The sequence below is a fragment of the Anomalospiza imberbis genome, chromosome 8 (genome assembly GCF_031753505.1).
Source record: "Anomalospiza imberbis isolate Cuckoo-Finch-1a 21T00152 chromosome 8, ASM3175350v1, whole genome shotgun sequence".
Lineage (NCBI taxonomy): Eukaryota > Metazoa > Chordata > Aves > Passeriformes > Viduidae > Anomalospiza > Anomalospiza imberbis.
Window position 1 is genome coordinate 15,869,509 of NC_089688.1, and position 24,098 is coordinate 15,893,606.

The 24,098-nt window shown below is 46.3% G+C and overlaps 3 protein-coding genes across 8 annotated transcripts in view; 2 read left to right on the top strand and 1 right to left on the bottom strand.

Annotated features, from left to right (window-relative positions):
* The window catches only part of LOC137477984 (uncharacterized), a 31,301-nt gene extending 27,868 nt beyond the window's left edge, over positions 1–3,433 (top strand). For 4 of the 5 annotated variants that reach the window (XM_068197447.1, XM_068197450.1, XM_068197448.1 and 1 more), the window contains exons 8-9: positions 645–764; positions 1,270–3,433. In XM_068197447.1, the coding sequence (XP_068053548.1) occupies positions 645–741 (97 nt within the window). In that variant the 3' untranslated portion in view covers positions 742–764; positions 1,270–3,433. Of the gene's footprint in view, positions 1–644; positions 770–1,269 lie in introns of all 5 variants that reach the window. The other variant, XM_068197446.1, reaches the window with a different exon arrangement.
* Positions 3,434–6,396: 2,963 nt separating this feature from the next.
* LOC137477985 (zona pellucida sperm-binding protein 4-like) lies at positions 6,397–12,383 on the bottom strand. Its single transcript, XM_068197451.1, is given in 13 exon segments — positions 6,397–6,556; positions 6,678–6,794; positions 7,119–7,197; positions 8,538–8,685; positions 8,759–8,948; positions 9,144–9,274; positions 9,644–9,741; positions 9,908–10,020; positions 10,023–10,094; positions 10,476–10,631; positions 11,194–11,296; positions 11,375–11,496; positions 11,835–12,383. Coding segments are annotated over 13 exon segments (1,632 nt in total). The 5' UTR covers positions 11,995–12,383; the 3' UTR covers positions 6,397–6,413.
* On the top strand, positions 7,150–22,119 carry LOC137477986 (cytochrome P450 2C8-like). Of its 2 annotated transcripts, none has more exons than XM_068197453.1 (9): positions 7,150–7,191; positions 16,558–16,720; positions 17,183–17,332; positions 17,647–17,807; positions 18,219–18,395; positions 18,902–19,043; positions 19,357–19,544; positions 20,714–20,855; positions 21,553–22,119. In XM_068197453.1, exons 1-9 carry the CDS (start codon positions 7,165–7,167, stop codon positions 21,732–21,734), a joined length of 1,332 nt encoding a protein of 443 aa, XP_068053554.1. In that variant the 5' UTR covers positions 7,150–7,164; the 3' UTR covers positions 21,735–22,119. The 2 variants fall into 2 exon arrangements, with proteins under 2 accessions (XP_068053554.1, XP_068053553.1); XM_068197452.1 differs by lacking the exon at positions 7,150–7,191 and adding an exon at positions 15,999–16,219.
* Positions 22,120–24,098: the final 1,979 nt, after the last annotated feature.

Here is a 24,098-nt window from a genome sequence, read left to right on the forward strand (position 1 = left end):
ATATCTATTAGCTATTTGTTTTCTGTAAATAACTTTCAAATATTGCTTTAAAAAAACAGAAAACAAATGACAGCTTTTTTTTCTTAAACAGAACCTATTTTAAAGATGTGTCTAGAAAGTGTTTCAAAAGGTTTGTCTGTCATAGTCCTGGAGGCCTGAGCTAACTAAGTCATTTCATCCAAACAGTATGTATTATACTCGTTTCAATCATATGTAATAAATAATGTATGTAACAAAAAATTAAGCTGGAGACAGACCACAGGAGCTAACTTACTGTTGCTCTTCAAAACACTTAATTTCCTACTTACTATTTTATGCCAGAAATTTTAACTTCTGTGTGATGTTCAGCCACAAGTCTATCCCCTGTCTTCCAGCTAGACAGAAAATACTGGTTGCTCTGAACAAAATTATGTTAGTGTCCATCCATTAAAATGTGGCTCAGTGCCAAGTGCTCCATCTTGTGGCTCTTTTTTTAGATGCTGCCACAAATATTTGGACAGCATCTGTTACAGAATTTCAGACTGGAGAGGGGAAAGCTGCTTTTGGGTATAGCTTAGATACATATGCACAGCATATTGATGTTAAGAACACAGCCATGCATTCTGGCCACTGTCAACTTCAGTTGTATTTTTCCATTTGTTAAGGCCAGATATTATGTCTTCAGAGCTGAGGAAAACTGAGAGGAACTCCATGATTGTTCTGGGACAAAATACAAAGAACGAAAACTTATGGCCTTTCTGATAATCTGAGTCAAATGGAGCAAGGTAAAGTAAGTAAAGCAGCATACATTTCTTTGTGGGTTGGGGATTTTCACCTCTTCTCAGCACAAAAATGAGGCAGTCCTGTTCCTTCTTCCAGACATACTCCAGCTTGCAAAGACAGAAACAGGTCCAATTTTTGAAGTTCAAATTATGTGGATTGATGTCTACTGAGGACTAGCCCATATATCTTTATTTTAATAGTCCCCCGGCTTTTGGCTTCTTGTATTTTTTTGTAACTTACAATTTAAAGACAACTATAGTCATACAGGCTACATCACACAGCCTTTTTACCAAACATAAAAGGCACTCAATTCATTTATCTGCAGTCAGTCAAAAGACTTCCAAATAATAAGCCAATGAGATGTTTTGGGAAAGAGACAATCTGTCCCTAATAAAGACTAAAAGAAAACCACCCTCAGCTTCATCTTCTACCTCCCCAACTCAGCCCACAGGCTAAATACAGAGAAACTCTCTCTAATCTCACATTCACTGCATGTTTCTGTTTCAGAAAGTCAAGGCAAGAACGCCAAAGGACACAAAATCAAGAATCCTGGGGTTACTCTGTGCAGTCTACATCCTACAATTGTCAACAGAGCAACTCTGAATTGAGTGTTGGAAGGGAAGGAGGGAAGGGGGATGTTGAGAAGGGTCTGTGGGCAGATACATGCTCAACTATGTATGGCTTTGCTCCCGAATATGAAGTGTACTTTAAAAAGTCAAGCCACAGATGAAAATTGCTGTTAGCACCTTGGCAACACAACCAACAGGGACCTTTAAGATTTGGAAATTCTTCCTCTTCTCCGGGTTGGGAACAGAATTACCTGAAACACTGAAGCTTTTAAACTATAATTACTTTCTGGGGACTTCTTCAGCTGAAATAAACATTAGCTTCATCTAGAGGAGTGCCAGAGACTCACTGCCCAGGGCAGAGGTGGCTGTTGAAAGGACAGCCTCCTCCCTCTGGGGAACCTGAGTTGCAGTCTCTGTCCCCAGCACAGTTCCTCCCTTCAGAGCAGCCTATAGCCAGCTGTGCCATTTCACTGCAATCCAACAGGAAAACAAAGTATGTAAAGCTAAGGTCATTCCTGAATCCACTACTAGCTTCCCATCCTGTGGGCCTGCTCCTTCCACAGAGGCCTCTGAACTCTGCTGCTAACCTGCACAGAAGTTGGCATTGTACACACTCACTGTAAAGACCAGAGTAAGCAGCACTGCAGGAATCAGCCTTTCAAGAGACCGGAGGGGCATCCAGGGCAGCCTGTACCCCATGCCCAGCCATTGTGTAATCAATCTTTTTTCTCCTTTTTTGATGGGGGACAGGACACCAGGCTTGAATTCCTACTTTTAAGTTCCATCCAAGTGCTCTGTTTGTGCAGGTGGGGGCCTGAGATTGTAGTTGGAGCAGTCATGCTCCCCTGCACTCTCTCTACTGGGAAAAGTTGAGGAGAGCAAGGCTACAAGCGAAAGAAATTAAAATACATCCTTTATAAACTGGTGCTCTTTTGGGATACACTAACAGCTGTGTAACACCATGACTGTGTGTGGTGGCTGCCTTATTCCACATGCCCACTGTTTCCTGACTCAAGGAACAGGCAGTGCATGCTTGACTGTCCATGGTTGCAGCAGTCTCTGCACACTTAGCTCTTAGTGGTACTAGCAAAATAATTAATACACATGGGGTAAAGATTTAAGTAAACAAACATTGCCTCTTGATAAAGGATTGTTCTACCCCATAAATCATAATATAATTACAAGTTAAGCAATTGCTGATTAAAAATCCCTCCCCAACCCCAACTTGCCTGAGAACCAAGATTTGACAAGCTGGCAGGAATGATCAGCTTCAGCAGGCTTAGTTTTTCCATGACAGACGCTTCTCCCTTGCTCATCCACATCAGCTGGAACCATTGAAACCAAGACAGGATCTCTTCTGGGATTTGGAGCATCTCAGCCATGCCCTTCCAGGGCCAGTAGAGTTTGCAGGGGTGAGTGAGGGCAGGGTTCAAGTACTCAGAAGGATTGATTGCTACCGTTGTTGCTTAGCATCTCAATAAAACCCCACAAACACAACGACCAGACCCCACAACCCAAACCAAAATACCCATTAAAAAGAAAAAAAAAAGGCTGTGCTGACTCAAGGTTAGCACCCTAAAGTAGGTGCTGTGTTTAATGTTTCAGCTGTAGCTGCTGCTGCAGGACTTGGTTATTCACTGTATATCTTGCTAGCTTCATCCAAAGCTAGAAAGATTTATGACTTGATTATTCTGTGAATATTCTGTATATATCTCCATAAATACAGGGGACAAAAATCCTGCATTAACTTGCATCCTCCATTATATCCCTCCAGCTTTTTTACAGTGACTGTACAGAATGTGAATCAGTGCAAACTGAATTTAAAGTGTTTTAAGACATAGCATCATGAACTGGTATTTTATACAACCCTCTCTATTCACAGTATAAGTTTGTTGGGTGTTTTGTGTTTTTTGTTTTTTTTTTTTTTTTTTAACTAAGATAAACTAGCACTCTTCTTTATTATAGCATTATGTTAAATATGTCCGTGTATTTTTCAGAAATAAATGTATTTATAACATGTAACATACTGTATAGTTCTCCACTCCAGGATCCATTGTAATCCAAGCATAAGAAATTTAATAAAACTATCACTGTTATGGTAATTGTTTTCAGATATTTTATTCATGAACACCTGGCTTGTAGTATAGCAACTGCCACACCTTTAGGGTATCAGGTGAGCACAGCTAGTCAAGAAAGGAATTGTAACCTCCAAGCATTTAAAAAACTTCTTTAGCTTTGGCAAAGAAGCAAGTGTGCTCTTTGGAAGCAGGTGCTGTTCTCAAAGATCTAGAGGGTGAGGAGAGCCTTTTAAAAGTTCAGGTATGACAAAACGTGTTAATTTTGAGCAGCCTTGTATTAGGTGCTGTTGCTGGACTTTGCTTCTATAGACAGGCAGCACACGCAGCACTTCCAAGAAGAGTCAATGAAGGCACTGGGACAAAGTGTGCTGCTGCTCAGCAGTGGGGTTCCTTTCTGAAAATCTGGATTCAGTAGCATCACTACACAACAGCCTCAAATGACAGATCCTAGCTGGCCTCCGGGCTGCTCCTTGATTCCCAGCCAGCAGCACCCTCCTGGACAGAGCAGCTTCCTTTCCCCTGCAGGTGGCTAAGGCACTGTGTACAGCACCCCCAACAGCTTTAACTGAACTGTATAACCAGGTGATAGGGAGTGAAGCTAAAGAGGGTGCTGGCACAAGAAGTCACACACAGGTATTCAAAAGAAAGTCATGGTGAAAAGTCAATGAGACTCAACTGAAGAGAGGCCTAGAAAACAAGTTATCCAGAAGTGCATCTGTGAATGTAGAAGGGAAAGAATACAGTTTTTGCAGAAGCAAATATTGCATAACAGGAGCCATGAGAGCCTCTAACACCCCAATGGCACTGGAGAACAGGCAATGAACACAGGGCCAGTGCAACAGATGAGGAAACCTCCAGGTTGCCTTTCACCCTGTTCCAGTGCTTCAGAAGAACAACTCCCATCTCATTGCTGCTCACAGCCTTCTTGACAGCTGAGGACCAAGTAGCAAGCCTTGAACACAGAAGACCCCCAGAGTGGCTAAGGAAATTAAGTTGTTTCCTTTGTTCACCCACCTCCACTTAGCACTGCACATACCCTACACTAAGCATCATACCAGCGTCCTACACACAGCTCTGCACCAAAAGGCACAGTCCCTGCGGGGGCACTCTATGCAATTCCCATATGACACACACCCAGAGCTCCCTGCCACTTTGGGATGGTTCAGTAACCCAACAAAGGGCAGCAGAGACTTGACTCTCACAGCCCCTTCAGCATCCAGAGTCATCTGAGCTCTCTAAGCAAGTAATTCTGTTTCCCTTACTGAGGCACAGGAAGCAAACAGGAGGTGTTTAGGTCTTGGCTTACACACACACAATTAAACCAGTCCCAGAGCACCCTGCCTGGTGCACTGAGAAGGTGTGGTTTATATTACTCCTCTAATTGCCCAGTTAATTAACATTTCAGACTGCTACTAAAAGACTTGTCATGAGGCACATTATGAGTTGATACTCAGCTTTCCCAGACAGAGCTACACCTGTAGCAAGGTCATTTAGTTGCCAGAGGCCTGCTCCAAAGTAAGAGGCTGTTTGACCTATCTTCAGAAGATCCCAGCCTGTGATCTCCCTTCTTCCTCCCACCATACAGCTTGGAACAGTCTTTTCCTTGGGTTAGATTTTGAAAGCATGCAAGATGAAGATCACTGGTTATCCTGACAGAAACAGGGAAAAGCATTTCTACTAGGAAAAACATGATTACTCCTGAAGTTTCTTAGAATAGGAAAGGAATTATAACACAGATCCCACCACTCGTTAACACCCTCCAGTCACACAGGATCAACAAGAACCTAATTAAGAAGAAAAACATCTGCTGCCTCTAGCAAGCTACTTATCAGTTCTTTGGTTCCACGTGTAAGTGCTACTCCTCCCTTTTAAAGGCCCCAAAGCAATACAATTAAGGCTTCTCTCCGGCCCTTAACAGGAAGAATTTCTAATCAAGCCTTAGAGGAAAAGAGGGAAAAGCAGTTTTCCATCTCCTCAAGGAGTGGTACTCCATCAGCTGTAAGCAGATCTCAGTGTAAGTGCAAGCACCAGAGCTCCCCCAGGCTGGGCAGGAAGGAGGGGTGGAGCCCGGTTTCCCCTCTACTGCCTGGAGAGCTTTGCTGTAACTGTTTTCTCCCAGGACCCCAGAAAGCCAAGAGGGACGCTGCCCAGCTGCTGGGAGGACAACACCACACTGGACCACTCCTGATGCTCAAAATGGCAAGTTTTTATCATCATCTAAAAGAAACAAGTTAAAAATTAAGAAAAGCACTTTTATGCCAACAGCGATGTCAAATTAGCTTTAATCCAAGACCTTTGAAGACTCCTGTCTGCTGTCACATGAAGGCTTAAGAGTAAGCTCTTAGTAAAGTTTGATTTTTTCTTTCTCCTGAATTTCAAATCACCAAGGCCCTTTTATTTTTTTTTCCAGTTGATATGAAGTTTCCATGTTCTCATTCACCAGAAAAATGTCACCTACCCTTTTCTGTTTCTAGGGCAAGAAAGGCAAGTTCACGCACAGCATCGTTAGCAAGGCCCATTGGTGTAGTGCTTTGGCATCCTTGCTTTCCAGTCCTGCCCCATGAGCACAGCCCTAATTTACCAAGTGACTTAGGGACAAGTGGGCAATTCCCAGTTCCTTGGCACAGTCAAAATACCTGCTCTGCATCTCCAGAGAAGCAGCTGCAGAATCTGCTTTTAGTGAGCTTTGCTGCACTTCTCAGTGTTGGAATGGAGCCTAGGTCACTAGTTTTGAAAGCCACTATATTCATTAACAGAAATGCCAACACCACCCTGCACCAATCCTGCCTCAGTCTGCAGCCCAGGCCTTGACAAGGTCTCCAGTTTGACCAAGGCAGACACATAACTCCAAACCCAGAGCAGAAGAATTCCAGAGTGAGATGAATTCAGAGCATTTGGAAATCTTGCACAGCCACTGGGGTAATTTTTGCCTTGCAAATAAAGTCTTACAGTTAGGGTCTCCAGGGGAAGGGGGACCACCAACTAAATGGGTTTGACAATCACTTTATTGCAATCCAATGATTTCATGCATGGCTGACACCTTCCTTTGCCACAGCACAGAAACCACAAGCACCACACACAGAGCTGTCCCAGTTGCCACAGCAGCAAATCCCAGAGCCCAGGGGGCTGCAGCATGCACAGCCATTCCTGTGGGGAGAGACACCCCAATTAATGCTCCCAGTGAGGCACAGGGATGCCTTAGGGGCTCAGCCTTTCTGTGGAAAAGCCTTAGACCAGCCCCTTTCCCCTGCTCTGCTGCCACACTTACCAAGGCCGTCCTTGGCTGTGTCCTGTCTTAGCTCATCCTGGAGGAAAATCACAGGGCCTTTGCTGGAGACATGGGAAGTACCTTCCTGAAAAGGATGCTCAGCACTCCTTTTACCCCCTACAGAGCAACGTGAAGGTTGTAGGTAAGAAGAGGTATAGCCCTGAAGGTCAGCAAACTTTGCCCAGGTCAGCTTCACAACACACAGGGAGCTCTGAAGGCACAGTTTCCATGTGAGCCCACACAGAGCTAAGGGCCACGAAGACCTCCGTCTTTTTGGCATAAGAAGAGCCCTTAGTCAGTGGAAAGGAGCAGGAAATGCTTTGTCAGGCTATCCATGCCTCAAGGGAATTACTCCTTAGGCTACAGGTCTCCTACGCCCCAGCTTGTAGACTAGGCCCTTGCTGCCGCTTGGGATAGGGAGCAGAAGGCCAGGACACTTACTGACTCTGGGAGGACAAGTGGCGATGCAGGACTCCTTTAGAGACCGATGGCAGACGGAAGCACTGCAGTGCAGGTACACCTAGAGAAAAATGGATCACAGCCTGAAATCCTTCAGGCACTGTCTGGAGACTCATGATATCCTAGTGTGATGCATGGACCCCAGCCAACAGCTAAGCGCCCACACAGCCCCTACTCTGCCCCCCAGCAGGGCAGAAAAAGAAGAGGAAGAGCAAAAGCAAGAAAACCAGGAGCTGGAGAGATAAAGACAGTTAAGTAAGTGAAGGAGAGGAGGAGAGGGAAGAAAAAACCTAAAGCACAAGTGATGTAAAGGCAAGTCACCAACCCTGCTCCTACAGGCAGATCAGTGCCCAGGCAGCTGGGGCATCAGCTATGCTGATGTTCACTGCTGAGCATAAAATCGTGCAGCATGGAATATTCCATTGGCCATTTTGAGTCAGCTCTGCTACTTCCCCAGTTCTAGCCTATCCCATGCCTACTCACTTGGGGCTGAGATACAGCAGAATGAAGAGAAAATCTTGGTGTTCTGCAAGTGCTATTCAGCAATCAGCAAGAAGGTCTGTTTCCAATACTGTTTTAGTGAAAAATCCAAAGCCACAGCATCATATGGGCTGCTAAGAGGAGAGTTAGCTCCATCCCACGGTCCTGGTCCTTAAGGGGGAAGGCAGGAAGGTCTGTTCGGCTTGTTTCACATCAGGCTGTAGCCTTGGAGCCCTCTGCTGTCCGCCCCAAGGTGGCTTTGAAACCTTTATACCATACACTTTCAAACTCGGTCCAATCCAGCATTACAGCACTTCTCCCTGACACCTGCAATACCACTGCCCGGGCACCACTTCACTGGGAACCTTGTTAAATACAGCTGAGACCAATTTTGAGTATTAGCCAATTTAACCTTGTTAAATACAGCTGAGACCAATTTTGAGTATTAGCCAATTCCAGGAGCGCTGAGCAAACAGTACAAGGCAGGGTGAATTTCATGTGACTAAACTGGGGGAGCTCAATGAGATTCAGAGCCCAGATGCTTCAAAAGTTACTCAAAGTTTATTTCCAAGTCATTTTGGCCAGGAAATGTAGTTTAGAGAATATTGATTTGCTTAGCTAGAGCACACACCCTAAGGTAATTCACCAGATGAGCTTACAATTGCTTAAGTAAACTACTACCTTTCTAGTAGTCACATTTTCTGTCACACTCCAAAAGTGATGTCTCTTACCTCTACCACATTCACTTCAGGAAATCAGGTTTTTGGCATCAACCTCTCCCCTTCTGTTTCAGCAGGGCTTTTTCGTAGTCTTTGCCCCACTTCCCCAAGGAGGCCAAGAGACTCATAGTCATGAAGTGGTTCTTATTGTTCACACATTTTACTTGTCCTCAATACAAAGCTAGGCAGGACAGGATCTTACCAGCCCAGAGAGTTTCTCATGGGAAGTGGAGTTCACAAAGGTGAATGTGTAGAGGGTGAAACGCTGGTAATGAGAGGGCAACAGTAGTCCTGAGGTGAAACTCAGAGGCATCAGCTGTGTCTGATAGTTATCCCCTGCATAAGGGCACCTGAGGAGGAAAGGTAAGCAGTGAAAAAGAGCAAGTTATTCTCCTGACCCAAAGTTTTTTACAAGTCACTTACCCATCCACCAAAATTGGCCACTGCTGCTGTTGCTGGGGGTTGGTGCTTGGTGTGGCCCAGCAGTGGTGCAGAACTAAAATCAGGTCTGGGTCTGTTCTCTGAAGGATCTTGACCTCTGCATAAACAGGGTCTCTCAGAGTCTTCACAACAGGATAGTCACTGTCTGTATAGTAGGAAGTATAGCTTCCATCTGGGACAGAAGAAAGCCAAGAGCCATTTAAGAGCAGGAAGAAACAGGAATAGGCATTCTTTATAGCCATATCAGTAAGTTCCCACCACGGCAGGGAAGCAGTGCTGGGTTAACCCAACAATAATCCACTGTTACTCATCAGACACCAAAGCCCTGCACCAAGAGCCTTGAGCAGGTCCTGCAAACTTCTCCTACCGGATGCAACACGGAGCTCCAAAGACAGAGGACCTGGCTGGGACACAGCAGGGAGGGGTGGCAACGTGAAGACCTGAACACTCAAGGGAATGGAAGTCCCACTGATGGAATAAGTACATCGCACATGTAACCTGGTGGGAAAGGAAAGCTCCAAATCAGGCAAATAAGAAAAGCCACTCTGATACCTCCTTTCTCCAATGTGGCAACCTATCATCTCCTTTAATTATATTAATATCCCCTTTTTAATTATAATTTGTTATTATATCGCCTTTCTTCCAACACTTCCTATAAACAAATACTTGAAATTCTCGCTAATGTTTAGATTTGAGAATCTGCAGATTGCCACTGATCAATACCAGCTTTATTCCTTCTAATTAGCGATATACCAGTCTTTATCTACTCCAGTGCCCTCATGTGACTTCAGAGCTTGTGACAAGCAGGAATTTCTCTAGTGACATTGAACACAGTGACACCCAGCAACATCAGCCCCAGGGTCATACCTGAAAATGCTATCCCTAGTGACAGAGCCAAGGCTCCCAGTCTTCACATCCCTGCTTGCCACCAACTCATTCTCATATATGGCCCGGTCTCCAGTCATCTGGAATGACACACAGGCACCATCACTGTGGTAAAGTCAGGCTGGATCAATATGAGGCTGGAGAATGGCATTTGGCCTGTGGAAGTCTGTAGGATGTCCATTAAGCAGCCAAAGTCATGTCAGGTTGTTCCAGCTCTTCCAGCATAGCAACAGCTGCAGCTCTTACCTGAAAAGTAGTGCCACAGGCAGAGAGTGGAAACTGGTACACAACAAAGGCATTGTTTGTTAGGACAGGGACACAGCCAGTACTGTGTCCACTGGCCAGTTGAACTGAGTCCGGGCAACAGGTGGCAGGGTCACATCTCGAGAAACAGCAATGGAAAACTGGCCATCTGGTGTGCAAAGAGCTGTCACTGGAGAAAAAGATATAATCAGTCTTGAGCTCAGAGATAAGAGGGATGGAAAGGAAGCCTTAACATCACAACCAAGAGAAGACCAGCAAGTCCTGCAAGCTGTCCAGCCTTAAATCCACAGAACAAGTGCTAAACATGGCAAGACAAGTGCAACCAGCTCCAACAACAACACCGATGCTGGGCATAAAACCAGGTCTGTTGCAATACAGTGGAAAATGCTGGACACTTCACTGGGACATGATATTCTTGGCAGCCAAAAACATAGCCCTGAGCCACCTGCAGGAGTGGTACACACCAAGTGCTGGCTTGCCCTGCCAGCAAAGTGAGAAATCCTGTTTTGCAGCAGCTCTGGAGGGAGGGAGAAGAGCTGCCCAGGCTTACCTGTGTTACCAAAGTAGCAAGGCTTCACCCTGTCTCTGGGGTCATAGCAGCAGCCTCGTGCTTCACAGTCTCCCTGGCTGATGGGCAGGGAGGCACACGGCAGCCGGTCCTGGCTGGGAACAGCCAAACAGACACTACTGCTTGGAGCATCCAGGGCTGGAAAAAACAGCAGGTCTTTGCAGATAAAGCACAAGAGCAGGGGAGTAAAGACATGAAGGACACATGTTGAAGGTGTCCTGGTGACTCTGCATTCAAATCAAGGGAAGTGAAAGTTAGGTGAGGGTCAAACACATGGCCTGGATCTGGCATGGAAGCCTGCTCAGGATGGACCTGCATTTCCATGAAGCAGAGAATCCCCCTGAGGCCATTTACAGGAAACTGGACTTACATCGGATCTGTCAAGATAAAGCATTCTAGATCAACTCTTGGTAGTTAAGGAAATCATCGTACCTAGTCTCCAGTTCATTCCCTGAACTTGTAGGTACTCATGTAGTCAGAATATGGCTGGGAGACAAAATGAACATATTCACCTGCTGACCCTGCAGAGAGGCACAAGTCCCTAGCAAGTTGGTGGCTCCTAAGTCCAAACCCTTTTCCATGGAGTTTTCTGCACAGCAGTAAGTCCCCTTTCCTGGCCCCTAAACTAACTAGGAACAGCCATCTGAAATGAATGGCACTCATCACCACCACAAGGTTCTGACAGGTGCTTGTGTCTTACCAGGAAGGTCCACAGGGCACCTGAGCAGAGTCTCTTCATGAAGAACCTTTTGCCCAGCAGCATCTGTTCCTTCAAGCCCAACCAGTATAAGGTAATTGTGATCCTAGGAGAAAGCCACACCAGTCAGGGCAGCCAGAGCAGCAGTAGTTACAGTCCTAGCAGAATCCCTAAGGCCACTCACCCATTCAAAGACATAACAGCCAGCATAAGAGATCGATACTTTCCTGGAGCCATCTGGTGTCCCTGATACCAAGAGCCCACAGCCAGAGTCATTCTGCAGAGCATGTGCCTTCCCTTCAATATCTAGGGAAAGAGGACACAACAGCAGGGGCTTCAGAGTCCCACATTGCAGATTAGACCCACTATAATCCTTTCTCTAGGAAATGGGGACCTAGACAGTATTAGGGTCTGGAACAGCAGTAAGAGAATCCAGCAGCCAAGACATCGAGATCCAGGCACAGCACTTCACCAAGTCCTTGACTGCTGTGTCATATAAACAGCCCCCTGATTATGCAAGATGCAGAGAACTTCAGTGAAGTTCAACAGCACTTCACATCAAAACCTTTTCCTTTCTTCTCATTCCATGCACCTCTACATTTGGGCAAATATATGGCTAAAAATACCTCTTGGTATTGCCTCACCCCAAGTAGTCAACACAAATGAAGCATTCCCTTCCCAGCCTGGAGGTAAGGTGAGCTGTAAGCTCTTTTGGCCACAAGTCAGCAGGGTGGGATCAGAAAAAACACTGACATGAGCCCCCAGAACCAAAGTCAGGAGACCAAGAAACACCCAGAAGAGCATAGCTTCTGATGCAGCCCAAGATCACCCTACAACACCCACCCTACTCTCTTGCTAGGTTCTTAGCCTAGTCCTTTTAATTTGTGGAGCCAGCTGGGACCAGAAATCCCTGAAGTGCCCAGGTGGACCCAGCCCAGCAGCTTAACACCTTTCATTGCCCTCACCTGAACTCAGCAGAGTCTGCTTGCACTCCTTGAAGAAAACCAAAGGGCAAGAGTTGAGCTAATGTCAAGAGATGGGTCTGTATTCATACTGTAGAGCCCCAGGAGGGTCTTCAAAGCTTCTTTCCTGCCTTGAGTTCTTCCCATGGCTGGGACACGTAGGAAATCTGGTTGCTTCTCCCCATGCACCCTATTGCTGCTCTAATTGCTCAATACATGGCATGAGTGCAAGAAACAGTGACAATGCTCTTTTTTAAAGATTATACAGGTACAAATGCCAAACATAGGGTGCTGACATAAAAGCACAGAAAGAACCCTCCACATAAAATCTGTGAGAAATCATGGAGCTCAGAAGGCTTTGCACAACTAAACAGTGGTGACTCCCCATAAACACTCTTGGCTGTGGACTTACAGCCCTGTTTGCAGTGTGTTTGTGTGGGGATAGCTGCAGGACTGGTTCAGGCCTGGCAGCTAAGTGGCAGGATGGTCTGCTCTCTGGGACCCCTACCCCCAAAAACTGGCATATGGGCCCCTGAGATGGGTGTGAAACACAGGCAAGGGGAGCCTCTGTGATCCCAGAGAAAACTCTGCGTGTCAGCAACCAATGCCTGCCTCTAAGTGCAAGGTGTCATGAAAAGTCTTCTCCCCAGCCACACATCAGGCAGTCACACCAAGTGAATGCCTTGTTGTCTATCTTACCATGCATGTTTCTGCATTCATGCAATGGAACTGTGAATGTCTTTACACTTCTGCCCTCAGCAGACCCTTCAGCTCCTGGATGTCTGCACAGCACTGTACAGCATCAGTACACTGGCCCCAGCCAGCCCTCATCACAGGCATGGTGGGTGGGCAGCAGCTGAGTGTGAGGGGGGCATTTCCTTTGCTCTTCCCCCTCAGCCCACAGCCCATCTTTGCTGCACAGCTCTACAAGATGCCATGATCCCAGCTGGTCAAGAATGTCACTGTGCCTACCTCTGCTAATTTCATGCAGCAACCTGTGGATATTCTCAGTTCAGTCAGAGAGAAAAAGAGAAGGTTTTCTAACCAGGCGAGAGCCTGGGAGACAGCTGGGAAAGAATGTAAATAATTCTCTAATCTATCTGGTTGTTCACATTGTTTATAGATAGGTTCTGCTACTGTGCATCATTCACTGCACACCAATGGTGTGAGATGTTTTACTCTAAGACCAATGAAATTAGTCCGCACGATGTTCTCTATAAATAGGGCGGTGCATTTGAAATAAAGGAGTTCATTCTCTTTGCCTTTGATTTGGAGTAATTTTCGTTCCCGTCCTGCTCTACAGCAACACCAACCAAGACGTCTGCTCCACAAAGTGTAAGACCTTGTCAGCAGCTCTGCACAACAGGAGAGGGAGATAATGGATCTTGGCAGGCTGCCTGCATGGCTGAGGCTTGAGCAGCCCTCATGAACCAACTGTGATCCTCACAGTGCCTGCCTAGGCACAGTAACAGTCGAGAGACACGTAGGGAAAACATTTGGACTTTGGCAGGGAGGGAGGCTTCATCTCTTTAGAAGCTGAGCACTGTGCATGCCCAAATTGCATTAGCACTGAATGACTGCCAAATGCTTCCTTTGATTGCATTACCTGCTGATAATTGGGTAAAATCAGTAAAGTACTTTGGAGCTATAGGGAAGTACTTTCATTATACTTTAACCCATCCATACTTTACTTCTGCTGACAGCAAAAATGTCTACATGGACTTGAAGAATAATTCTATATGCAACAACCCCAGGAGTGCTGTAGATCTACCAAGGAGTACCTGTGTTGAGAACGGTTTCAGGTAACTGCCCTTTCCTAGTTCCTACACAGACACCAAATAGCTGTGTTTGAGTATGTAGGGATGGGACGCTCTTCAAATGAGCCTGAAATTCAGGGAAATGAAATGTTTTGTTTGAAAGAAGTTGTTATGGAAAGTGGAAAGCAGAAAGCAGTCTAGCTGAAATGAAACACACAGGTCTCTCTTCCTCAGAAATCTTTTCCTCACCCATTTGATAGTTCTCATGCATTACAGTGACCCAGCTGTAAGAACCAGTTTAGATAGCAGCCAAGACCACCACAGACAGGAAAGACATGCAGAGGATGAAGGTAAGTGAAGAAAACCTCTCTGTGGACCACTAGTCTGACCAATGAGTGTCACGGGAAAAAGGGAACTTTGTAGACAAGGTGGTAAGGTCATGAATGCTGCTAGCTGGCAGCTACTTCATGTGGAAGTGCAAACTCTCATAACTTCACTTTCATTAGATGAAAGTCCATGAAGCTACATGAACTTCCATGAACTGCCCTGACAGTATCTGAGCTGATGCAGGAATTTGGCCAGCAGACCAGCAACTAGCCAAAAGTTGTTGGCAATTCAGTTTTTCCACCTAAATATTGAGTATGGCTCTCTAAGAAGTAAAATAAGATTTAAAATTAATAATTAGAAAATTATTGCACCTATCCAAGAGAACAACGATGACTTAGAACTCCCTTCTGTAGGGAAGGTACAAAATCTTTTGCAAGGGATGGAGATCTTCACTAGCTCCTCTGAATGAAAGGGAAACTCAGATTTACACACTGCTGGGCAGGAAACACAGCATGACCCAACAAAGCAGTCGGTTTACCCAGGCCTCTTGCTAATTCCCACCAATTCCCACATCCCCTATCCTTGCAACACCTTCTGATTAGTTTTGCCTGCAAATGTGTCACAGCTCAGGAGAGATGGAGGGTTAAGGCCAGATTGAACAAGCTGAGCACAGCCCATAGGATTGTTTCTAGCAGCCCTTGCCACTGTCCTTGGGACCACCAGTACGCAGGCCCTGCACAGTCTTGGGCAGGAAGACTCCAGCTCTTTTTTAATCCCTTGCAATACACCAGACATGCTCTGCTGTCTCCCACAGCACCTAGGGAAGTTGCAGGGCACTAGTTCCTCAGAGTGGAGTCATACATCAACAAAACAAGAATCTGCGCATGTCATCTTCCAGCAGTAGGTTGGATGAGCTGCTTTGGTAAGTGCAAGGACTAGTTGCCAGGCTGCCATGGCCTATACCCAGCCTCGGACAAGTGCATCTCTGTCCCAGCTTGGAAAGCCATTTCCAACAGACTTTCTCAAGTTCTGGGTTTCTCTCTTCTCTGCTATTTTTCTCTTTTTCTTCTCTAGGAGTCCTTGAAGAGGTCAGAGACTCAAAAGTCTCATCCCCTTTTCTGATATCTTCATTTTGTCTCACCCAGCAAGTCCTTTCTTGTCTATTGTCATGACTGCAGACCTTTCTAGCCTTGCTGGATAGATATTTTATACTTTCCTCTCTTGTGAAGCCAGACACCCCTAGGGAGAGAGAGACTGAGGCTATTGCTGTGCAGTTGCTGAGGAAAACACAGTTGCATGTCCTTTGGCAAATCGCATGCAGTGTGAACTTTACTAATAACATCAGGAAGATTTCAGGAACAATGAAGGATGGTTCATACCACTGAGGGCTTGCACAATCAATACTGAAGAACAGAAAACCCAAATGTCACTGAAGTACTTGGAAGATGCTCTTGTGACAGTGAATATCTGTGAGTGCCTCAGTAGGAGAGCGTACCCCTAGCATGATTCCTTTAACAATTAAATCTAGGTAAAACAAAACAAGTTTTATGAGCACATCACAGATTTCCTAATCTCTGTTGGCATCTGCAGTTGTTTGTGATAAGGTGTGTTTGCAATGAATAATTAATACCAATAAAACTCTTAAGTTTCATAACACAGGGCAATCTAACAAATGATTGACTAGCAAACATTGACTGACACAGCCATGTGACCCAAAACCTGCTCTTGAGCTAACACAGACCTTTGGTATATAAACTCAGATTCTGACAGCCAGAGTAACTCCCTCTTGTGCCACAGACGAAAATGGAGCTCCTGGGAGGAGTCACCGTTGTCCTCCTGGTTTGCATTGCTTGCCTGCTCTCCTTTGCAGCATGGAAAGGAAGGTCTGGAAAGGGGAAGATGCCTCCAGGACCAGCTCCCCTTCCAATTCTAGGTAACCTGCTGCAGGTGAAACCAAGTAACATGACCAAAACCCTCCAGAAGGTAAGGCCACTTCTTCTTCTCTCTTTCTGCTGTGGGTGAGAAATGTGTGGGACCTGTGCATGGGGTCAACCTGTGACTATGGCTCGATAATTTGTCATTCCAGAGGAGCAGAAAAGTCATGGGGATTGCAGCTGCTTTCCCTCATTGCTGTTGCCACGTTGTTCAGGGCCTGATAAATGGGATCCATCACCACAGCCACATTTATCACGAGAGAACGAAGTCTTGGTATTACCAATGTGTGAGGCTAACTGCCTGCTGTGGGAGGCAGCAGCAAGGAGACTTTCCCACTCTTCCTCACTATTTGCTCCATGGCCATGTTCTCTCTTGCCTTTTTACAGCTCAGCGAAGAGTATGGACCCGTGTTCACAGTGCACCTGGGCTCTGACCCAGTGGTGGTGCTGCACGGACACGATGTGGTGAAAGAAGCCTTGGTCGATCGTGCGGATGAGTTTGCTGCCAGAGGACACATGCCAATTGGAGACAGGACTAACAATGGATTAGGTATGTTTGCTGACTGAGCACCTTCTGAAGGAGAAGGGAAGGGCTGAGGATGCGTTCAGCAGATTAGAGCTGGAGTGTACCTTGCATGAGGAAAAACTGCAAGGGGTGGGTGCAACCCACCTGGAGAGGGGAAGCCAGAGAAGGCTACAGCCACTCAAAGGGTGTGAGGTGGCAGAGAAGGGGAGCCAGATTGCTCTCAAAGATGGGCAGGGAAATGGCAAGCCACAGGCTGCAGCAAGGGAAATTCTGTATGGGTGAGTGATGAATTATTCACAAGGATGTTGGGCATGTAGTGGAGAAGGTCAAAAGCAGGCAGTTGGACTACAGAACCTCCAAACCACAGTACACTGTGACGTTACCATGTCAGTGCTCTCCAGGGACAGGATTCACTGTCACCATGAGCCACTGTTCTCTCACATGCAGCATGGCCAAGACAGATCTTTCCTCTTCCTTCTTCTGCAGGGATTGTTTTTAGCAACAATGAGCTATGGTTACAAGTCCGGCGGTTTTCTCTCACCACTCTGCGGAACTTTGGAATGGGGAAGAGGAGCATTGAAGAGAGGATACAGGAGGAATCTGACTACTTGCTGGAAGAGATCAACAAAACAAAGGGTACAGTCCATTTTTAATATATTTTATATTTGAAAAAAATATATTTTATATTTGTATTAAGGGAGCTCACAGCTTTAGCATGGAATGAAGTTCTTATGGATTTGGTCCATGCACCAGCTACCCCTCATTACGAAGTCATAATAATTTTGTGATCATGTTTTGTTCTGTTTGAAGGACCCTTCTGTGTCACTCAGAGACTGATCAGGTATTTCCACTAAAAACCAGAGTTCAGATTACCCACAGTAGCCATAAGTAGACGTACAACATTTCATGGGGTTTTTTTTTAATAGTCTGTAACTTTTCTGAAATCACAGGAACACCTTTTGACCCAACCTTCATGCTGAGCTGTTCTGTCTCCAATGTCATATGCTCCATTGTCTTTGGGAAACGATACGACTATAAAGACAAGAAGTTCCTGGCTCTGATGAGCAACATGAACAACATCTTTGAGATGATGAACTCCCGCTGGGGACAGGTACATTCAGTAGGCATTTCACAGTGGCAACATTCTCCCAGGGGAGTAGGAGGCCTCCTTCCCAATGAAGTTCCATTTCAATCTTCTAAGTAGGATCCTATCAATTCTCTGCTGCACTGAAGGCATTTCATTCAAGAGCAAGAAAATCCCTCACCAAAGCTGGAATTGGCTTTGCCAGCTAAGTGCAGCTTCCCAATAGTCCTGGACACCTTTCTTCTCCACTTCTAAGGTTCCTACTACTACTACTACTACTACTACTACTACTACTAAGCAAGCCCTGCCAGACTGCCCAGCCTCATAGTCCTTCTGCTTGGCTCAATTGACAGGGTTGTGGCTTTCCTGGGCTTTTGGGTGATATCAAAAGATGAGGCAAATGTCAAACTAGGGACCTTCCTGTTTCTTTCCTTCCAGCTCTACCAGATGTTCTCAAATATCCTGGATTACTTGCCTGGCCCGCACAACAATATATTTGCAGAATTTGATGCTCTAAAAGCCTTTGTAGCAGAGGAGGTGAAGTTGCACCAAGCCTCCCTAGATCCCAGCTCCCCTCAGGATTTCATCGACTGTTTCCTCTGCAAAATGCAGGAGGTAAGGAGACAGATGGCCCCAGCTTGTCCTCAAACACACCTATGCTGAGTCCTTCCCTCTCATAAGTAACAGAGACATGGGGATAACCCCTTCCCAGTCAGCTGTGCAATAGGAAAACAGCAACAATACCCCAGATAGTGCCTGTATTAGGGCTTTTAGCTCTGGGTCTGCGTGCTCACCAGCCACCACTACCTGCAGCTGTTTGAAGAGGGAGAGCTTCCTCTGCTTTCAACAAAACAAAGGGGCTTTTTCAGTCTGGTCTTGCAGTTCTTTCACTGGAAAGCATTTGACACAGCAAACAAGCAGTAGAGTGCCATTCAGTGCACAGCTTAAAAGAAAGCTGGTATTGAGTTTACTGCTCAAGGTAGCATTGCAATGCCCCAGATGGCTGCCGCACCTTGGCAGAGAAATGCCACAGCTCTAGGAGAAAAGGAAGGTCTGGGATGACATGAGAAAGGGCCGCTTCTCTCAGCTCAGCCAGAGGAAAAACAAAGCCTTTTCCTTAGGAGAAAGATCATCCCAATTCCAGTTTCCACATGAAGAACCTGATAACAAGCGCTTTTGACTTGTTCCTTGCTGGAACTGAGACAACTAGCACCACTCTACGATATGGGCTTCTGCTTCTTCTCAAATATCCAAAGATACAAGGTACCAGTTTGTGACCTCTTCCTCTCTAGCTGTTCTCCTGGGCTGGGCACATGACTAACACCACATCCTCCTCCCAGATCTTCCCTTCATCTCTCTCTTTCTATCTCTCTCTCTCTCTGGGAACGTGACTGTGTCCACATCTTTCTTTAGCCAAATCAATAGGAGACTTTTCTTTGCATGGGCAGCAGTGGAGTTCCAGTCATCAAAACCAACTTAATGCTCCTGCCATCTGTGATTTGTAAATAGCTTGCAGCAACCTACTTAGATAGGTTTGGTTTTATTTACCCATTTGATGGTTTGTTCCTCATGACAGAGAAAATTCAAGAAGAGATTGACCAGGTAGTGGGAGGATCAAGAAAACCCTGTGTGGCTGACCGGACCCAGATGCCCTACACAGATGCTGTGGTCCATGAAATCCAGCGCTTCATCACTCTTATCCCCCTGGCTCTCCCTCACACTGTGACCAAAGACACCAGCTTCAGAGACTACGTCATTCCTAAGGTCAGCTCCCTCAAGTTCAGCAGTTCTTAGGCTGTCAGTTACAAGCTACAAGTTAGAACTGTTGTGGCCTGACCTTGTTTTCACCCAGCCCATTGTGAGGGTTTTATCCTCAGCCGCTGTAGCTGACTTGCACTTCCTTGTTGATGCTCCACGGGCCAAGACGTTTTAGTAGCTCTGACCACCACTTTTGTACCCTTGCTCTGCAGCTTTAACATTTGCTTTAATAATGCTATGCTGGAAGCACAGTGGTTTCACAAACACCCAGAGCAGTGATTCTTCACACAAAAGGCAGCAAAGTTGAGGAGCAGCTCACCACCATTCAGGATAGCCTGTGCACATGCTTGGGAGCAAAGTCAGTTGCTGGTTATTGAGCACAGAAAGACTCCGAGCCACAAAATGCTGTAGGTGATGTTTGTATTGAATGGAACAAGCCAGACCTGTTGGCTCTGTTCTAGCACACTTCCTGAGGCAGTCTCTGCTGGCCACTCCCAGAGGCAGGCTGGTGGGCTGGAGCAGCCCATGGCTTGGCCTGGCCCGCTGCGCCAGTGCTCATTGCTCTTCTGGGTGACTGTAGGCAGCTGGGAAACAGCAGTATGTGGGCTGCTGGTGGTGTGATTTTCAGCTCTCTGTGTAAAATCATAAGGCAGGACCCAGAGAACTGCAGAGCTACCAGCAGAGAACTCTTGTGTCATTGCTGCTGAATACTCCAGCCCCCTGTTAATGGCTGGCCAGGAAGTAGGAAGGTAGAGGATTGTGGCAGGAGAAATGTGTGAGGAGAGGGGAATTCCACAGGAGCTTATTTTCCACAACCTTGTCTGCTTTTGATATTTTGGACTCAAAGAAAAGAAGGGGTATGGTGCATCTACAAACTTATTTTTGTGAAAGATGAAGAAAGAGAGGAATTAGGTGGGGTGTCCCCTGATGACCAGAGCAAGGTGAGGATGAATGTTCTGGAGACAAGAGGGAGAATTCAGGAAGACCAGCCAACAACTGCTGTGACATTCAGTAGGGTCTCCCTAAAGCTGCCTCCTCTAAAGAAAGGTCCCCAAAGGGAAACCAAAGGCACTGGTAGGGTTATACAGGGAAGCACAATCTCAACTTGGCAGGCAGTCAATTGAGTGATCTAATTTGCCTGCCTTTCATGTTCTGCTCTTCTTGTGTTACTTCAGGGCACCACGATTTTCCCTGTCCTCGCTTCTGTCCTCCATGACAGTAAAGAGTTTCCAAACCCACACGAGTTCAATCCTGAACATTTCTTGAATAAGAACGGCAGCTTTAGGAAGAGCAACTTCTTCATGCCCTTCTCAGCAGGTAAAGCACAGGTTTGCTCTTTTCCTCTCTCTGTCAGCCTCCTCCTCTGGTGACCACCCTGTCTTTCCCTGCAACACACAACTGCCTCTTCCCAACACAGTCCTACTGGTGTTTACTTGGGGCTCACTGCTCTCTGGACAACTCCTCCCTACTGCTCCTATCTCCAGTGGCATCTCCTCCCATCTTCGTCAGGCCTGACAAATTAACACATCTCCTGCTAGGAACTGTCAATGCAATGACGTGAATGGGATCCACTGGCACAAAAATACCTGTCAACTTCCTACACAACCACCCAAGTTGTCCTGAACAAATCTTTTTGTGACAGCTCCACTTTTTCCCCAGCACCTTTTAAGTACCTCTTAGGCTACATGCAACCATTCACCTATCAATAGGTGCAACCTTCCACTTTCTCACCTGTGCTTTACGTCACCCTGCTCTCTCTCATCTTGACTCCTGTGATGTCCTCTACACAGTTAAGTCTTCTCCTGCTCCTGTTCTTCCTTCACACACCCATCCAAACTGTCAGGGGTCTTTTGCCAACAAATTCTTCTCTAGAAAAAGTCCTCGATAACCCTGACAGTTGTCTCACTGCTATGGCCGTGTGCAGTAAACAAAGCTGTGCAACACAGCTGCTTAGTACAAACTCTGCTCTACTCAGAAACATCCATTGAGTTCTATTTGCTGCTTTCACTTTCAGGAAAACGAATATGCCCAGGAGAGGGCCTGGCACGAATGGAGATATTCTTGCTCATAGCCACCATCTTGCAGAAGTTTACTTTGAAGTCTGTTGTCAATCCCCAGGAGCTCAACATAACCCCAACTCTGAGTGGTACAGGCAATGTACCTCCTGCCTACCAGCTCTATGCTGTCCCCCGCTGAAAAGCACTGAACCACTCTCCAGTGTCCTGAAGCTGGCTATTCCTTCACATCTTCTTTACTAAAATCAACAGCAGGAGCATTGGCCCACCTTTCCCAGGCCTTCAGGAAGGCAGTCCAAACATGGGCACGAACTAGAAACCTCTGAAGCCTCCCAGAACTCCACCACACCACAGGAGGCCCTGGGTGACACTGCAGCCTCTTGCACTGATGCTCTGTCACAGGATCATTGAGCACAGTGGCTGCATCTAACAGCTGGTTTTCGCACCAGCACAGCTCCCGTGGCTGCTCCCGCAGCACGTGTCCCACCAAGACCTTGCTTTGTAGATGGACAGTTCTGCATGTGTGTACATTCATGATCCAATAAACAAAAAACTGTTTATGAAGATTTGAGCTGTTATTTAATTTGGGGCAGTGCCCACATCTGCTGCTGCAGTGCAGTGTAGGTCTGCAAAGCCTATGGTCAGCACACTGTGGGAAGGGCTGTCCCTCTTGGGTAAGGATCCTGCCTTTGTCATCCACTGTGCTCACTGCTGCTGCCTGCAAGGAGCTCCAGAGCAGTCACAGCACACCACCAGTCTGGAAGGCTGACGGTGCTGGAGGGGAAAGGTGTCCTGCAGCCTGTCTGCGAAATGAAAAGAATGCATTCATGCTTTTTGCAGACTGTTGCAAGGAGATCACTTACCTGAGCATTGGAGACTGCAACCAACTCTCTGGCAGCTCCTTTCTACCATCAGTATCACTGAAAGGATTTAGATGCTCTTTACTAAAATGAATTAATTTAGGAAGAGGGTAGTGTGTCTTATTTCCACCTCCAGCTACAATTTGGTGCCTTTCTTTCAGTAAGAGACCAGATGCTTTTCATCAAAATATTCCACCACAGATTACTTTCTCCTGGGCTTCTTTGTTCCTGTGGCCTTTGGTTGTGTCTGGATGTTCAGTTTGTTGTGCTTGTCTTGATCTTCATTTACATAGATACTTCTTGTCCCCTGCATCAGGGTCATATAATAGTCCTAGTGACAAAATGTAATTCCTGTGATTGGTTGTCACAAGGCACTCAGAGACCATGTGAGTACTGCAGAGAAAACAGTGTGCAAGAATTCCCACCTCCTTTGGAAATGTTTAGCGTTACTTTAATGGAAATATCACATTTGCCCACATCTCAGGTCCATCCCTCCTTGTCCCTCCATTTTTCCCATGAAGACTACAGCTCTAATGCTTGTCTACTCTAAAACAATGGCAATGCATTGCTGTCTACTTCTCTGGGATTGCAACAAATGGACAGATGTGCAAGCAGAAACAGCAGTAATGTATGAGACCCAGGCACAATGGGGAGGAGATTACCTTGAGGTTTCCATTTGTCTAAGGCTGCCCTTAGAGCCAGTCCTGCAACTCAGCAGCATGTGTGCTTTGCTCAGAACAAGTTAAAAATTACTTACATCCAGAGGTCTTAGAGGGGATGATTCATATTCATATACTTCCTGCCCACTGGGATGCTGATTCATCTGAGGCAATGAACAAAACCGTGACAAACAACATCTATCAACAATTCACAAACAACTGAATGAGAAGCACAAGGCAGTGAGAAAATGTTCTCTTACTAAAGAGCTCCAGAATACAGGACATGCTCAGGGGATAAATAACACACAGGGGATAATATTCAACATATCCTACGCTGGATGCAATAATGCTGTGTCATTTGGAACAATGACAGTGTCCTCTTGACACCTGCCCATGAGAATGACCTTGCAGAGGTCCGCTTCATAATCTAGGGCACCAACCTCCTCTTTGCTCCAACCGCCCTAAAACCCAACAATACCTCCAGGACAGAAAGGCTGGGGGCAGATGCTAAAATCCAAGCAGGTATTTGAAATCATCTCTTGCACTGTAAGGAAAGGCAGAGCTAATGAAGGAGTGATGAGTTTGATTGATCTGGTTGGGGCAGAGAACAGGAGGGTTAAACACTCCCATGGAGTTCTTCAATCAATAGATAGGTGGTCCAGTGGCCTCACCTCTCCTGCTTTCTGACCTCCCCCCACTACTCCTATGCACAGATCCAAATCCCACTCACCATTCCACGCTTCTCCATGAAAAAATCCCTGCATGCAGTAACAGCAGACTGCCCAATGCCAGGGTTAGTGCTCCTTTTAGGATAAGCTTCTCTTCCTGCTAATACTTGCAGGACCTGCAAAGTGGAAGAGTTGATGGCATTTCTCTTGGGCTGACTCAGACAAACTGGCTGGGTCCCAGAACATTCCAGGCTCTGGCACACGCCTGGGAAGCTGGGCTTCAGGGCACTGGAGCCTCCCTATCTTCTCTACCAGCTGCATGGCAAATAAGGCAGCTTGTGGCCCTAAGACTGCTCTT

Bases quoted from the DNA above. Each gene is read 5' to 3' on its own strand.
- LOC137477986 (XM_068197452.1), top strand. From the start codon at position 16,040: ATGGAGCTCCTGGGAGGAGTCACCGTTGTCCTCCTGGTTTGCATTGCT. The intron at 16,220-16,557 runs GTAAGGCCACTT...GCCTTTTTACAG, and splicing joins TGACCAAAACCCTCCAGAAG to CTCAGCGAAGAGTATGGACC. The intron at 17,333-17,646 runs GTACAGTCCATT...CTGAAATCACAG, and splicing joins AGAGATCAACAAAACAAAGG to GAACACCTTTTGACCCAACC.